Here is a 16139-nt window from a genome sequence, read left to right as displayed (position 1 = left end):
GACTTTGTGGCCTAGTGGAGAGCAGCGCATGGTCTGATTTTGGATCAGGACAAGTCAGTTTAATCTGATATCAGACTTTGTGGCCAAGCGGAGGGCATCTCCTGGTCTGATAACATTCCTTGTGGATCAGGACAAGTAAGTTTGATCTGATGATGTCAGTTGTGGCCTAGTGGGCAATTCTTTTTCTGATAACAGGCTTGATGGATCTGTCAGTTACTGTCTCAACTTTGCCATAAATTATTATTCTGATATCGTTTAGTCTAGTATCACTGTGTATCAGTTATCAAATTGATCAGGCCTTGTTGGATGGTTCTGAATGAGGTCTTGTTTGGCAACAGGTATCAACATCTTGCATAAAACCTTCTATTTACCATATGTTGGATTCTTGTAGGTTGTCGTAGAAGATTTAAAAAGGGGATTTATATTCTGAAAGAAAGGCAAGTATGTCTAGGTAATATTTTCATTAACATATAATTAAATTTCAATTAGTATTTTCAATGCTAATGTTCCAATGCAATGCATGTTAATCACAAAAATTGATATAAATATATACTTATACTTTTAATTAAAGGTATTTATTAGTACTGTTAGATTTAAAATTTTCAATTACAATACTAGGATACATCATAATCATACTAGAAATAGATATAGAGATAGATAGAGAGTTCAAATGCAAATAGAAATGTTTAAAATAAATAATGTTTTCTTGGAACATCAGCTACAGTGAACTTGGATGCTATGTAGTGGTGACTCTACATAAAAATGGTCTGGTCTTTAAAGGGAAACCATAAATAATAAATAAATAAACATTATTAACTACAAGATAAGAAAAATAATCATTCCTTACCGCATCTGTTCGTGCATTTTCTAACTCTTTCAAAAATTTAGCATATTCTCGTTTGTCATATATATATGTAGCTATCTTCCAGGCCAGCAGAAGGGCTAGACCAACTAGTAATATACCAATAATGATGCCAATAGCCAGCCATAAGGCATCTATTCCTTCTGGGCACGCTGAAAATAAAGTAAACATTCATATAAATCATTAACATGAAGTGTTGCACATGTTGAATCAAGACAAGCTGTGTTTGCTGCACTTGACTGACATTTATTTTTCTGCAAATATTTCCTGAAAAAAGCCATTACAATCATTTTTTCACTCTACTTCTATCATACATTTCACATACTTTGTACCAACTTCTAGTATTATAATGAAGGGCATGTCTCAAATTGAAAAAAAGATGTTTAATATACAAAGAATACAGATTAAATTAAAGGATACTGATGGTACTCTTTCATAATTGTTCGAAAAAAAAGTGCAGTATGCCTTTTGATGTCCATTAAATTGTCCCTGTCAAATGAGGGGATGTATACTGTATAATTATATGTAGGTGTGTGTGTGCAGTGCACAGAGATCTCAATATATAGCTCTGTCCACACTATCAAAATAGTTTGACAAAAAAGTTTGATGTACCTAAATACATCAGTTTTCATCATTGTGTCCATATATGGGCACATTACATGTTTTTGTCACATAAAGTTTGATAGTGTAGACAGAGCTTTAAACAATGTATTAAATTTCATTTTGCTTGGGTTTTCTTTTTACATTACTTACATGTTATTTTCTGTACCAGAATCACCTGCATTGTTCCATTCATAACAAAGTTAAAAGAGAAGAGACAACCAAGTTCATCTTTGTATGTACAAGGATCAGTTCCATTTACTGTGAAAAAAAACCACCAATTTGGCATAAATAAATTCATAACCTCCATACTATTATTTTATTTTTATATACTTTTATAATTTTAACTTTATAAAGATACCAGATATGTCAATAAAAGGTTAAGACAATGTAGAGTACAATGATGATGCGTTTCATTAAACAAACATAAAGTCATGGTTATGTTCTATATAAAATAAAATTAAGCAATATTCATAAAATCTGAATACTTTAGAGACATTTTTTTAACCAAAAGGTGTGGTTCCCATATTTATTTTATTTCACAACAATATTTAACAAGGGTAGTACATCCAGCCAAAGCTGATCATAATAGGGACCCTTAGTACAATATAATTTGATAAGACAAGTAACATAAAAATATAACACTTAAAAATAAAATTTATAAATAAAAAAATTTAAAAAAATAATTAAAATCTTAACAGAAAAAAATGATTTAAAAAACAGAAATCGCTACAAAAGCGCAACGCTAGTGAGTTGAACAATCATAATTGACAGTTCGGATAATTCATTGCGTTGTCAATAATGTACACCATACGTTTTTAATGCTTCAAATAGTTATTTTTTATGATGTTAATGTAATCTACATATGTTTCATTGATTGTACCAGCAATATTAGTATTATCATTTCTAAATTGAATCGGATTGCCATCAGATTATTTTATTAACATCAATAAAATATTTTTAATATATACCATATTTTTTAACCCAATATGTTGTCAGAACAACAGCCAATCAGAAAGCAGAAAATGTTGTGTTTTTTGTCGGAACACATATATTTATAGTGGCTCATACAAAGTTTTGATTTGTACTGTACAATATGCGGTTTTCGTACCAATATCAAAGTGAATTCCTTGTTTTTATACCAATATCAAAGTGAATTCCTTGTTTTTATACCAATATCAAAGTGAATTCCTTGTTTTTATACCAATATCAAAGTGAATTCCTTGTTTTTATACCAATATCAAAGTGAATTCCTTGTTTTCGTACCAATATCAAAGTGAATTCCTTGTTTTTATACCAATATCAGAGTGAATTCCTTGGTTTCCATACCAACATCAGAGTGATTCCTAGAAATTTATTACAAAATCATGGCTAACCCTTGTATTACATAATGTAAAACATAATTACCCTTGTAAAACATAATGGTATGGTAATCTACGATGGTGTACATCCAACTTTTAAAATGGCTAAATACCATGTAAAATGTGTGTTTTATCACTATTATTTTAAGGTAAATGATTCCTAGAAATTTATTACAAAGCCATGGCTAACCCTTGTATTATATTCTTAAAAATTGTGAAATAATTCCAAATAATTATTTAAAACCAGAATTCTATTGTTAAATTATTACTGGAATCTGTGTGTCATTTTACCAAAATAAAAATAAAACCAGAAATTTATATATTTATTAGTAAGTTTTATATTTTACTGGAATCTCTGGCATTCTCCAATTCATTACACACCTACCTAGCACAAAATATAAAGCATCTACCTGTAAAACTATGTGGAGATACAAGGTTTTTATAGAAAGCAATGCATAGTTTTCTTCATAGGGGATTTATTTAATCAATTTAATCAACGGATGAATATATAAATGAAATTAAATAAAAAACAAATATAATAAATTAGTTTATTACTTTTCAACTTTTCGACTTCTTACCAAATAAACCTTCTTCTTCCCTTATAAATAATCTTTATTTTTTACAAATTGTTTATAATTCAAGATAATAAACAGCTGGTATATAAAACGATTAGATCACAGAAGATTTCCTTTAAGTGCTTAAGAAAATCCTTATAATAATATTTTACAATGCCATAAATTATACAGTACCCGCTAAAACTCAGTATAGATTATACTGTACTTTTATAACATCATGAACAGATAGCTAATAAAGAGCTTTCCTTTCTGCTCATTTGCATAACAGCGTAGTTTTCAGAGAAAAGTTTCGTTAAAATACTTGTTCATTTTGATTTTGCTTTGACAGGAAGTGTAGTACGCAACGCATGTGTCGCGAAAGCAACATATGCATAAGGTACTCTTCTCTGAACGAACCTGAAACATTTCCTAAATTGTCATATGCTTCTCCTACTATACTTTATAGTTTATAAAAACTGTGAACCACCAATTACAACGTGGCAACTCAAGACATTGGATTGTACTAATGTATTTTAATCTGTGTTTTATCCTTTTTAAAGTTTTTTTATCGGATGAATACAATAAAAGAAATGAAACAAGAAGGTTTACAGAATCTTGAAGACAAATCAAATAAAATAAATGAGTTTATTACTTTTCAATTAAAATGTTTCCACATTTCTTACCTATTAATTCTTCTTCCTCGACAAGTATAATTTTTTGAGGACACTCTTGGCATTTTTCCTCAGATATACCTGTACCGTAAGCTAGACATTGCACACAGTCACGATTGCGATCACATTTAGCTGGACATGTCTACAAATATCAGTAAAATGATTATGTTCAATTGGGGTTCTGTCCTATAGTAAGTACAAAATAGGTGGGACGGATCGTCTATAGAACAATTCGGAGATGTGTGTCACATGACTTTAACTTAAGACAGTTTTACATAGAAAATAGAAGTATATTATAATACAAATACATTTATTCATCATCAGAAAAATCATTGGAAAAAGTATGGTACTGTATAAATTATTATGGTACTGTACAATGTTAAAATGATGAAATCGGGTCTCAAGAAACCAGAAGCTTTGTATAAAAGAGATCCCAGATTACATGAAAGAAAATAATTAAAATTGAACTAATGGATAATAATTTATTAATATTTCTATGAATAGGGCATTTGATCAATCCTGATGATGATGACATCATACATTTGAATTTGAGGATGCACTAAAGATTTTAACATAAATGAACTTACATCACAATCCTCACAAGTTGGGCCATCGTAGACCAGTGTTGCATTACACATGCAAACACCACATTCACAGTGTCCAGCGTCATTGCACTCTTTTCCAGTAGATGCTAGGCAGTTTTCAATGCTGGTTGGACAACTGCAATCAGGACCACTATAGCCTGGCTTGCATTCACACTGACCACAAACGCATGTTCCTTTTGATGGACCTATCAAAGTTAATAAATACCTATAAGCTCTGTCTACAGTATCACACTAGTTTGACAAAAAAAGGGTATTGATATGATGTTATCATGTCCATGGGCACATCAATTTAGGCACAGAAAGTGTGATAGTGTAGACAGAGCTTAGTCATAAATTATTTCTATCAAGTCCATGTTATATAGCACAGAGCATACTGTATATTATACACAAGACGCTCAAAACCATTTTCATAATAATTAATAATAATTAAATACCCCATTTGTATACTACCATTTTCATGATGTTCAAAGGCAATTTACAATAAAAAAAAATCACAGAGAAATAATATAATAAATTTTCTACAGAGATTGATTATCTTATTGCAGTAACTAAACTAATTTGTTCTGTTTAACCTGTTTATGCAATGCAATAATCTAATAATCTTTTTTGGGTAATAATACAAACTGTTTATTGCAGTGACTCTCATAGCTTCTACATTTGAAACAGACTAAAATCATATTTAAGATATTTAGTTACTGTAGTAGAAAAATGCTGATATGATCCTTAATATTGTCAGCAGAGCTTAAATTAACCAACCAAGTCCAAAGAAAATAATATAAACAAAATTGAACATACCACCACAAATGAGGTCAGCAGAATCTCTGCGACAAGAGAAGTTATCACAGTTGCAAAACTTTCCTGTGATTTTTTCTAAAGGATTCTTGAAAAAGAAAACAATATTAATCATAACAAAAAAAGCTCTATTTATAATACATTTTATATTATATTAATCGCATTCAAGAAAATATATGACCAGTATATAATCAGGATCCGGGTTACAACATTTGGCAAAAAATTAGTGGGTTGGATTATAATCTAGCTTGGCATTATAAAACACGTTAATATGGTAATAACATTTTTATTGAACTGTAATATATATTTATATTGATTGTATATATTTTTTTAAACTAACTGGTCACGACACCAGTGTCTGTGATCGTATAGTGGTTGACCATTATTAGAAATAGAGAAACTTAACATGTACAATAGTTATAAATAACAAATTGACTCCTTCAGTCTCGCCTCCGCCTCTCAAACCCTATATAAGAGAGTGACATTCTCTATTTATAGGGTTACATTATTTTTAATCTTTCGCACTTACTAATTGTCAATTATCATCAGGAACAGATTTTAAAAAACTTCTTTTTTCCTCTAATTGACCCACTATAGTATACTCACAGTACTGTAATAGTTGACCTACTGATATGCCCCAATAAGAAAACTATAAAATCATATATTTCACCTACTTGTCGCTTGTTACACACACATTTCCCACATATGCATGACCCTTGACCTGAACAAACCAAAGATGAGTTACTTCGTGTTTTCTTTGTTAATATGACGAGCAATGAATTTCCTTTTTGAGGATCAATAAAAGTTATCTTATCTTATCTTATCTTATCTTCTATTGAAATAAATAAAAATAGGATTTGACCAATATTTTTTAAACATACAAGTTTTATTGATTGGTTATTGAAAATAAGAAATCAAAATTATGATTTCTGCCCTCTATAGTTTACAGTAACAAACAATTGTAAAATACTCAACAGCAATATTTTTTTAATGTTTGTATGACGAATAAACACTAGTAAACTAGGTTAGCAGTATATCATGCATTTCCAAAAAGGAATTAAGTAAAGAAGTTGAATATTAATATCAAAGATGGCACCTTAGAAAAACTTACGTTTGACATGGTAAACTATCTGCAAGTGTTTCAGTTTCGTCTGAGCCAGTGTCATCACATTCACAGACCTCTCCATACCGGCCTTCATTACACTCACAAATACCACAGACCAGTGAACCATTACCATTGCTACATAGCTCACTGTCTGGTGTCACAGACTTGGTACATTCACATTCACAATTTGTTATTATGACAACTTCTAGGTTCTCTTCAAATCCGAGAGGTTTAACTGAAAAACTAAACATTTTGATAAAAATTCAAGCACATCATGTACCCTGTAACTTATTAATATTAAAAGAAAGCCCTTATTTTTTCAACCACTGCACAGTCGAAATTAATCAACTTTGTATCATACCATTTATCCAGTAAATGGACATTTTTCAAATAATAACAACTAGAAAGCCAATCCGAGAGTGCATACCTCCGCCTACTGTAAAATTCTCCTACATAAGATTACTCCGGGAAAAATATATATACTGTACTGTATATATATTTGTGTGTGTCTTAATGCTATTTGTGATTTAGGCTAATTTCACTACAAGCATGTGTATGCGAGTTTAGTGAATGGTTATGTAACAAGCCTTTAAATTAACAATAGCTTCAGTTGACTAACAATAGAACAGCAACACGAACATCAAACAAGTGAATTTGAAAAGAAATAGGTTTTTTAAACTACTCGCATAAAAAAAGGTGCACATCTATATATAAATTATGGTTAATTCTGACATAGGCGAGCACAATGCAAAAACTTCGGTACAAATCTCCGCCTTGGATACCTACCTTATCTACCTCAGATGTACCGCGAAACGTAGATTTGATAACATTAATGTGCAGTTCGACGCTATTTTTCCATATTTCTATCTTAGCAAGATATTATAAAGAGTTTTTTAACAACATTTATGATTTCAACAGTAGATTTTCTACTCAATTTCAATTTGGCGGTCAAGTTATTTCCGGGGTTATGTTAAGGTTAAGTTCACCTTGCAGCAACTTGGTTTCAACTATTTTCTCTCTTTTATACACAAGGGAGCAGTTAAAATAATAGATTTGACCCTAAAGGTGACTGGAAACAGGCACTAAATTTCCTTCAATCAATACAGTGTCCCTTTGGAAGACGGAAGAAAAAACAGATACTATAGTAGGACTGGAGCTTAAGTTGGCCATTAGTCATAGCCATTTTAGGAGCAGCAGAAACATTTGTTTTAAGCGTTCCAACGCATGCACCAAGGTTAATGCTCCACTTGTGATTGGTAATAAACAATGTAAACATGTCTTACGAGATAGGATTTGCTGTACACTCATCAACGCTAACATCCAGTTTAAATTTAATGACATTTCCTAAGCGAATGTTACTACAGTTCTGCGAATTTGGCGTCAATGTCTCGCCATCGCAATAGGCAGAGTAGGTTACATGAATAGGAGCTGTCACCGTGTCTACAAGTTGAATCTCAGATGTAATTTTCTATAAAAACAATTATTTTAATTAATTATGATACTAATAACTAATAAAACATGTGCAATAAACAAAATGTGTGCATTAATCCTTTCGCTGCATGGTGTAAAGTAATTTTGAACAAGAAAAAAGTTACTTTAATTAAGGTTAAGTCTTTTTATGTAGTTAAATGTTTAATTTAAATTAAATTTACATCAAACTTTATTTCATTTATTTTTGTCTCCATAAAAATACAATATAGAAAAACATGGACAAAGAAAAGAAAACATCACACAAAACCAGGCAGAGACAGGATTCCTAAAAAGCAAACTTAATCACTATCTAGTAGGTCTCCTATTGCACTGATTGTATAAAAAAAATTTAGAATATAATTTGTATAAACATTAAAAATGCATATAAATACTATATAAAAAAAAATGTAAAAATATTGCAATATCATTAAAAATCATCAATACTTTATTCATCGAAGCCTGTAGAAAAAGCAATTTTTCAAGAAGTTCTAATGGCATGTAGGCCTAATTTTATTTACACTCGATAAAGGCCTATAAACCAAAAAATTGTTCCACAAACAGCATAAATGTTTCCTTAGCTGGTTTTGTGTTAATGACATAATAATTGGTAAAAAAAAAACTACTGGGAAAAAATCTCAAATAAAAATAAAGGTGCTATGAAAAACTCCAAACTTACATCATAACTACTACGAACAAGTTCAATAATGTTTCTTGAATCACTAGCTAGTGTTCCCACAGATCCACCTGGGAAAAACTCATTTACAACTTCCTGTTGAAATGAAGAAATCAAAATTGAAATATACCTCATACTCCGGATGGGACATAAAGCTGCTGGTCCCTTGTACAATACATTATAAAGAACTTGGTACATTATTCAAAAAAGAGCAGGGGTCATCTGTTGCCGTGCTGATCTGGGTAGATGCTGCACTGCAGGCAGGTAGATAAATCATTTATTTCCGACCTAATTTTTGGAATGGAATAACTATTACATGACATTAAAATGGCATATTCAACCATAATTTTTCAGGGAACAATATATCTATAAGTTGATCAAGTAGCAGATATACTAAACCCACTAATAGGACTAGCATATGGAGTATTCTAAAGAACTAACACAAGATACTAGAAATGTATTCTATCTTTATGATTCAACATATTCAAGTACCTGATAAAGAGCTGGATCGTCACGCTGTTTTGATTTTGCTACTGCAAAAATTGGAATTACATTTCTTTCTAATAATTTTTCATGAAGCTGTCCTAAAGATGGAAAATCCTGAAAATAAACAAAGTAAATGTAAAATATGTATATCAATCATACTTTGTATTGAGAGAGGGAGTGGAATGCATAACAAGAAATTGATATGCATTTGAGAAAGCGTGGGTTCAGATAGTGCATGCGCCATTTTGTCTTGTTTCCCCTCTGATAGAATTATGTGGATTTTTAATAGATAATACAGTCAACTCTCCCAATATCAGAAATCTTTGGGCTGGGCTAAATGTCTGGCAATTCTGGTATTCAGAATTTGTTTTTAATGGTAAAAATTAATTTTTACGTCTGGTTTTGGGAAAGTTGCCAGTTTTCAGAGAGTTCAGTTGGTAGGGTTGACCGTATTATTATTATTATTATTATTTTAATTTAATTAATTGTGTTTTTATTATTTTACTTGGTTTCAATTTAATCTTATATTTGGGCTATTGTCCGTATTTACATAAGTAACACAACAATGAAAAATGAAATCAGAAAAGTAAATGAGAAAATTAGTTACATTTTTTACAGAATGAGTATAATATCCTTGATCATCTAAATGACATTCACCATCATTGGGTAAGGTCAGCCCGCCAACCTAAAAGAAAAATTAAAAACATTTGGTTGCAATTTTGTTTTCTTCCAGTTATGAACTCACTCATAATGTGAGTGAATTATTTACAATAATTAAATTATGACTAAATATTTTAGCTAGCTACCCTTCAAATGCGTCAGCTACCACTCAAATAATCCAGCAAACCTCAAATGAGACAGCTACTCCTCAAATGGTACAGTTACCCCTCAAATGATACAGTTACCCCTCAAATGAGACAGCTACTCCTCAAATGATACAGCTACCCCTCAAATGATACAGTTACCCCTCAAATGGTACAGTTACCCCTCAAATAATCTAGCAAACCTCAAATGATACAGTTACCCCTCAAATAATCCAGAAAACCTCAAATGATACAGCTAACCCTCAAATGAGTCAGCTACCCCTCAAATAATACAGCTACCCCCCAAATGAGCCAGCTATCCCTCAAATGAGACAGCTACCCTTCAAATGAGACAGCTACCCCTCAAATGATAAAGTTACCCCTCAAATGAGATAGCTACCCCTCAAATGAGACAGCTACCCCTCAAATGAGACAGCTACCCCTCAAATGATATAGTTACCCCTCAAATGAGCCAGCTACACCTCAAATGAGCCAGCTATCTCTCAAATGAGCCAGCTACCCCTCAAATGAGCCAGCTACCCCTCAAATGATATAGTTACCCCTCAAATGAGATAGCTACCCCTCAAATGAGACAGCTACCCCTCAAATGAGACAGCTACCCCTCAAATGAGACAGCTACCCCTCAAATGATATAGTTACCCCTCAAATGAGCCAGCTACACCTCAAATGAGCCAGCTATCTCTCAAATGAGCCAGCTACCCCTCAAATGAGCCAGCTACCCCTCAAATGATATAGTTACCCCTCAAATGAGCCAGCTACCCCTCAAATGAGCCAGCTATCTCTCAAATGAGCCAGCTACCCCTCAAATGAGCCAGCTATCTCTCAAATGAGCCAGCTACCCCTCAAATGAGCCAGATATCTCTCAAATGAGCCAGCTACCCCTCAAATGAGCCAGCTATCTCTCGAATGAGCCAGCTACCCCTCAAATGATACAGCTACCCCTCAAATGAGCCAGCTATCTCTCAAATGAGCCAGCTACCCCTGATATCTTATACATTTTTTTTCTACAAACCTTGCCATCAAGTGCGAAGTGAAATCCTGCATCACTCATATAAATAATAAAATGACGTCTTGAATAATTACGCCAACATATCTGCTCCTAAAAAACCATCAAATCATTAAAAGTGTGGAAGGTCTTCTCTTGGTTGTGTTTCATTTTGAATTCCTGTTTTAAAGATGAAAAAAAACCCCATGAAAATAGGCAATTTTGTAGTTCTAATATAATAAAGTTAATCACTTCTCTAGAAAAAAAATGTTTTTAACTTATATTATAAAACTTAGTCAAAAGAAAAAGTTAAATTAAACACAAATCAAACAAACATTGTAAACAGTACGATTACAGGCCCACTATTAATTATCAATTAATGTAAGCCTACATTAAAATTAAATTAATAGTATTGACACATCCTTTGATTGATAGTTAAATCAATATAAACATAAAATAATAAAACTACTTTTGATCCATCAATATTATGCAGGTTAATTTAGCATACATCCCAAATGTGAGTCATTAAACAAGTAAATAGGTAAAATTAGAGACCCTGCAGACCGTAGCTTGCATACAGGCATCAAGTCCACCCTCGGGTCTATCAAGACTCATCGAAAAGGTTTGATCTTTAAGTGTTCTCTGAAAAAATTATAAAAAAACATAAAATGGGCAAGAAGATAAATTGGTATTTAAACAAAGTCCATGCAAATAGCAAGGCCCAGATTTTAGCCAAGCCTGGCCTATATTGGTTGGTTTTCACATTTTGGGCTTATCACATGACAACAATGGTGGGTGTGTCAAAAGCGAAGACCTCGACAGCGAAGACCCTACGAAATGGTAGTGTACACAAAATCAGACCAAAATCATGCAAAAATCGATAACACCTTGAATTACAGATTCTAAAAAAAGATTTTGATTTTAATCGTTATGTTATGAAAAAACATGACTCTATCTATGAACAAACTCACATGCTTTCGCGAATGGAGTTATTATGTGATATGGATTTAAACACATCACGCTATTTTCAAGGCGTCGACAGACACACAAAAAGGACATGGAACATAGCATTGAATTGAATGCAATATTATACAAATAATGAATGTTTTATATTCGTGTAATGGTACAAATAATGGCATGAGGTGAATGATGAGGTTATTATATCAACGAGGCAACGCCGAGTTGATATTTAACCTTTCATCATTCACCAAATAAAAAAAGGTAGGCCTAGGCCTAGCCTACAGTAGTAGTAGGCCTAGGCCTAGGCCTAACCCTAACCAATGGGGGTAGTAACAAAGTGCGAGGAACACGAGTAGTAGAGTAGAACTAATGAAAAAAAGGGGCCAACCTCAAAAAAATTGCAACAAAAGGTTTTTCAACGGATTTTGGTAGTATTGGGTGTACTAAATAACAGAAAAAAAGTCTCAAGAATTTTGACCACCGGAAAGTGGTTTTTTTTCAAGATGGCCGCCAAAATAGATAAAACGTTAAAATGTCAATACCTCCTAAACTAAGTGGTCTATTGATATGATTTTGGTACCAAAATACTCAGAACATACATATTTATATTTGCCCTAATAGAACATTTTGGCCAAAAATGACCGGAAATGCTATTTCTTGCATGTTTGACCTTTGACCTTGATATGTTGTATCTTGGTAACAACTGACCGTAGGGAAACAAATTGTGACTCAAATTGTTCAGAATGTACATATTTACATTTATTGTAATGAGACATTTTGTCAAAAAATGGTTAGAAGTAAAGGTTATTGACCTTTAACCTTTATCTATGTAGAATGTCCATATCTCGGCAACTATGTGTGGTAGAGATTTAAAATTGGGCTCTAAATACTGAGCATATGCTTATTTATATTTACTCTAATGAAACAGTTTGACAAAAAATGACCAGAAACGACATTTTTTGATGATTGACCTTGATATGCTATATTTCGATAATGACTGACTAAGACATACTATTTATGGCTCAATTTGTTCAGAATATAATTATTTTTATTTCGTATAATGGTCTAATCTACCCATGGAATTAAGAGCTTTCCTGGGTAACTGTAATATTTATAAAGACTTTTAGAATATGAGTTCAAGTTCAAATTGTTCAGAACATACTGTATACATTCTTAATAATAATAGTGAATAAAAAACCCGAAAAGTAAACAAAAACAAATATAATAATAATTTTTAATTTCTAATTACGGTATAGCAGCAGTTGATTGGATATTGTGCATGTATTTAGTACGGCTTCCTAAACAACTTTTTTAACTTCGTCTTCATCATCGTCATCAATCTCTCTATCTACGTTGTTCCATTCTTCTAGTTGACACACTCCCCAAACTGAAGTACATGCCAATCCATAGCATCTACAACTGCAACATACAGTTTTACATCCAGTAGTACAGTTACAATGGATGATTTTCAAAAGTTCTTCTGAAGCAGCAGTTTCAATCGTCATTATTGGCACAAATGTTTTATTAAAAACTTCCCCGACTTGGTAGCATCCATGGTATTATCTTTCTTTATCCATTGCATGATTTGATAGTATACTCTAAGACTGTGACATTTTGTAGCAGATGAGGTTGGTGGTAGTAGTTGTTGAGGTTTGATAAATTATTTACCCTCAGCAACTTTCTTATTAAACAGCTTGCATCTGTAGCTATTTGGGAAATCCAGTGACTTGGCTCCAAAACGAATAGACATGGCCTTTAATCCAAACTCCTCGATAGTTTGAAGTTTCTGATGCGGTTGAGTGAAACTATCGGCACACATCAGTGTCATATTCTAGGTTACTTTCTATCAATTTATTGATTTATTTGCCTTCCTAAAGATGTCTTTAGGCTTTGAAGAGTGAGGGTGGAAACGGACTTCATATTTCATTACATCGTCTAGAGAGATTTGTCCTAACTGAATTTGATGGAAAGAAAGAAGAATTCCTGTCAAGGCATGAGAACAAACACAAATTTATCAACATGCTTTCATATGAGCTATAGAAAAAAGAGTGGAGTTGTGGCTTGATGGTTATGATGCTTGGCTACCACTCCAAGGGTCCTGAGTTCAAGTCCCGTCACATGTCAGGATTTTTTCTAAGGACCAAATTACTCCACTCCCAAAGACTTGTAATAAGACTTTGTTTACGTAGAGCATCTTGTGTATATGTTTGTCTTGTGAACCTCTGAGGGTCCCTAATGATCAGCAATAGCTGGATGGATCACCCTCATTAAATATGGTTTAAAAAAAAACAAAAAAAGCGATGTTGACATTGCTCTGGCAACAGTTGAAGTCTCTGAACATAATACAGTAACTTTGATTGGAGAAGACACGGACTTACTGGTACTTTTACTGTATCATGTAAATACAACAAACCGAGAAATGTACTTCAGATTAGACAAAGGAAAAGATGGGCCTACTAGAGTGATTAATGTAACCAGATTGAAATCTGTTTTAGGATATAAAATCATCCATTGTAACTACTGGATGTATGTTGCAGTTGTAGAAGCTATGGATTGGCATGTACTTCAGTTTGGGGAGTGTGTCAACTAGAAGAATGGAACAACGTAGATAGAGAGATTGATGACGATGATGAAGACGAAGTTGGAACAGTTGTTTAAGATGCCGTACTAAATACATGCACAATATCTAATCAATTGCTGCTATACCATAATTAGAAATTTAAAAGTTATTATTATATTTGTTTTTGTTTACTTTTCGGTTTTTTATTTACTATTATTATTAAGATTGTATACAGTATGTTCTGAACAATTTGAACTTGAACTCATATTCTGAAGGTCTTTATAAATATTACAGTTATTTGATTCCCAGGAAAGCTCTCTATTTCATAAGTAGATTAGACCATTATACGAAATAAAAAATAATTATATTCTGAACAAATTGAGCCATAAAAGGTGTATCTCAGTCAGTCATTATCGAAATATAGCATATCAAGGTCAATGGTCAAACATGTCGTTTCTGGTCATTTTTTGTCAAACTGTTTCATTAGAGTAAATATAAATAAGTATATTCTCAGTATTTAGAGCCCAATTTTAAATCTCTACCACACATAGTTGCCGAGATATGGAAATTATACACAGATAAAGTTAAAGGTCAATAACCTTTACTTCCAACCATTTTTTGACAAAATGTCTCATTACAATAAATGTAAATATGTACATTCTGAACAATTTGAGCCATCATTTGTTTCCCTACGGTCAGTTGTTACCAAGATACAACATATCAAGGTCAAAGGTCAAATTGTCAGAAATGGTATTTCCGGTCATTTTTGGCCAAAATGTTCTATTATAGCGAATATAAATATGTATGTTCTGAGTATGTTGGTACCAAAATCATATCAATAGACCAAGTAGTTTAGGAGGTATGGACATTTTAACTTTTTATCTATTTTGGCGGCCATCTTGAAAAAAAACACTTTCCGGTGGTCGAAATTCTTGAGACTTTTTTTCTGTTATTTAGTACACTCAATACTACCAAAATCCGTTGAAAAACCTTTTGTTGCAATTTTTTTGAGGTGAAACCTTATTTCTACTCTACTAGAGGCAGGAAGGCAAGCAAGGCAAGTCAGAAATTTATGCGAGGCATCGTTTTTTACCATCATCAAAAAATGCGAGGCATCATTTTTATCATTTCCCAAAATTGCGAGGCAGGAAATCTGATTTAATCACCGAAATTGAAGTAGCTAGGAGGCCCGCTAGTTCCCCCTTTTGCACCTGCCTTGTATTTTAACTAGAAATGTGTTGACCAACTTTATTTTATCTTGAATACCACACCTTAGAAGTAGTAGGCCTACTTTAATGAAGAAAAATTCTATAAAAGTAACTTTAAATCCGTTAAATTGGTGATTTTACAGACGTTTTCCTCGCATACTGTTCGCGAATTTCGCACACTCAATGTTCAATGTTCAATATTTTGGTTTCTATGGAACGCCAAAAGAGCAAAAATAATTAGAGGGCTAAAAACTCTGTGGAATCCATATATTTAACGCATTATTTTGTGAAAATCACGTACAATTTCAATAGATTTTGTCACTGTCAAAAATGTTACTGTTGATACTGTACACGGTTTCGTTAACCGTTTAAAGTTATTTATTTATAATTATTATTATTATTATTATTATTATCATTATTATT

At 32.4% G+C, this 16139-nt stretch overlaps 1 protein-coding gene across 1 annotated transcript; it reads right to left on the bottom strand.

The window, feature by feature from the left end:
• Positions 1-996: 996 nt before the first annotated feature.
• Positions 997-13776, bottom strand: LOC144843336 (integrin beta-6-like). Its single transcript, XM_078700129.1, has 13 exons — positions 13617-13776; positions 11886-11890; positions 11553-11630; positions 9796-9864; positions 9186-9293; positions 8697-8789; positions 7834-8018; positions 6557-6793; positions 5449-5474; positions 4636-4838; positions 4061-4190; positions 1632-1723; positions 997-1014 (listed from the first exon to the last, which is right to left on the bottom strand). Exons 1-13 carry the CDS (start codon positions 13774-13776, stop codon positions 997-999), a joined length of 1404 nt encoding a protein of 467 aa, XP_078556255.1.
• Between the last annotated feature and the right edge of the window lie 2363 nt (positions 13777-16139).

Source organism: Antedon bifida, chromosome 5 (genome assembly GCF_963402885.1).
Source record: "Antedon bifida chromosome 5, ecAntBifi1.1, whole genome shotgun sequence".
Lineage (NCBI taxonomy): Eukaryota > Metazoa > Echinodermata > Crinoidea > Comatulida > Antedonidae > Antedon > Antedon bifida.
Note: the sequence above shows the minus strand (reverse complement) of the source record. Positions and strands in the feature narration are given on the sequence as shown.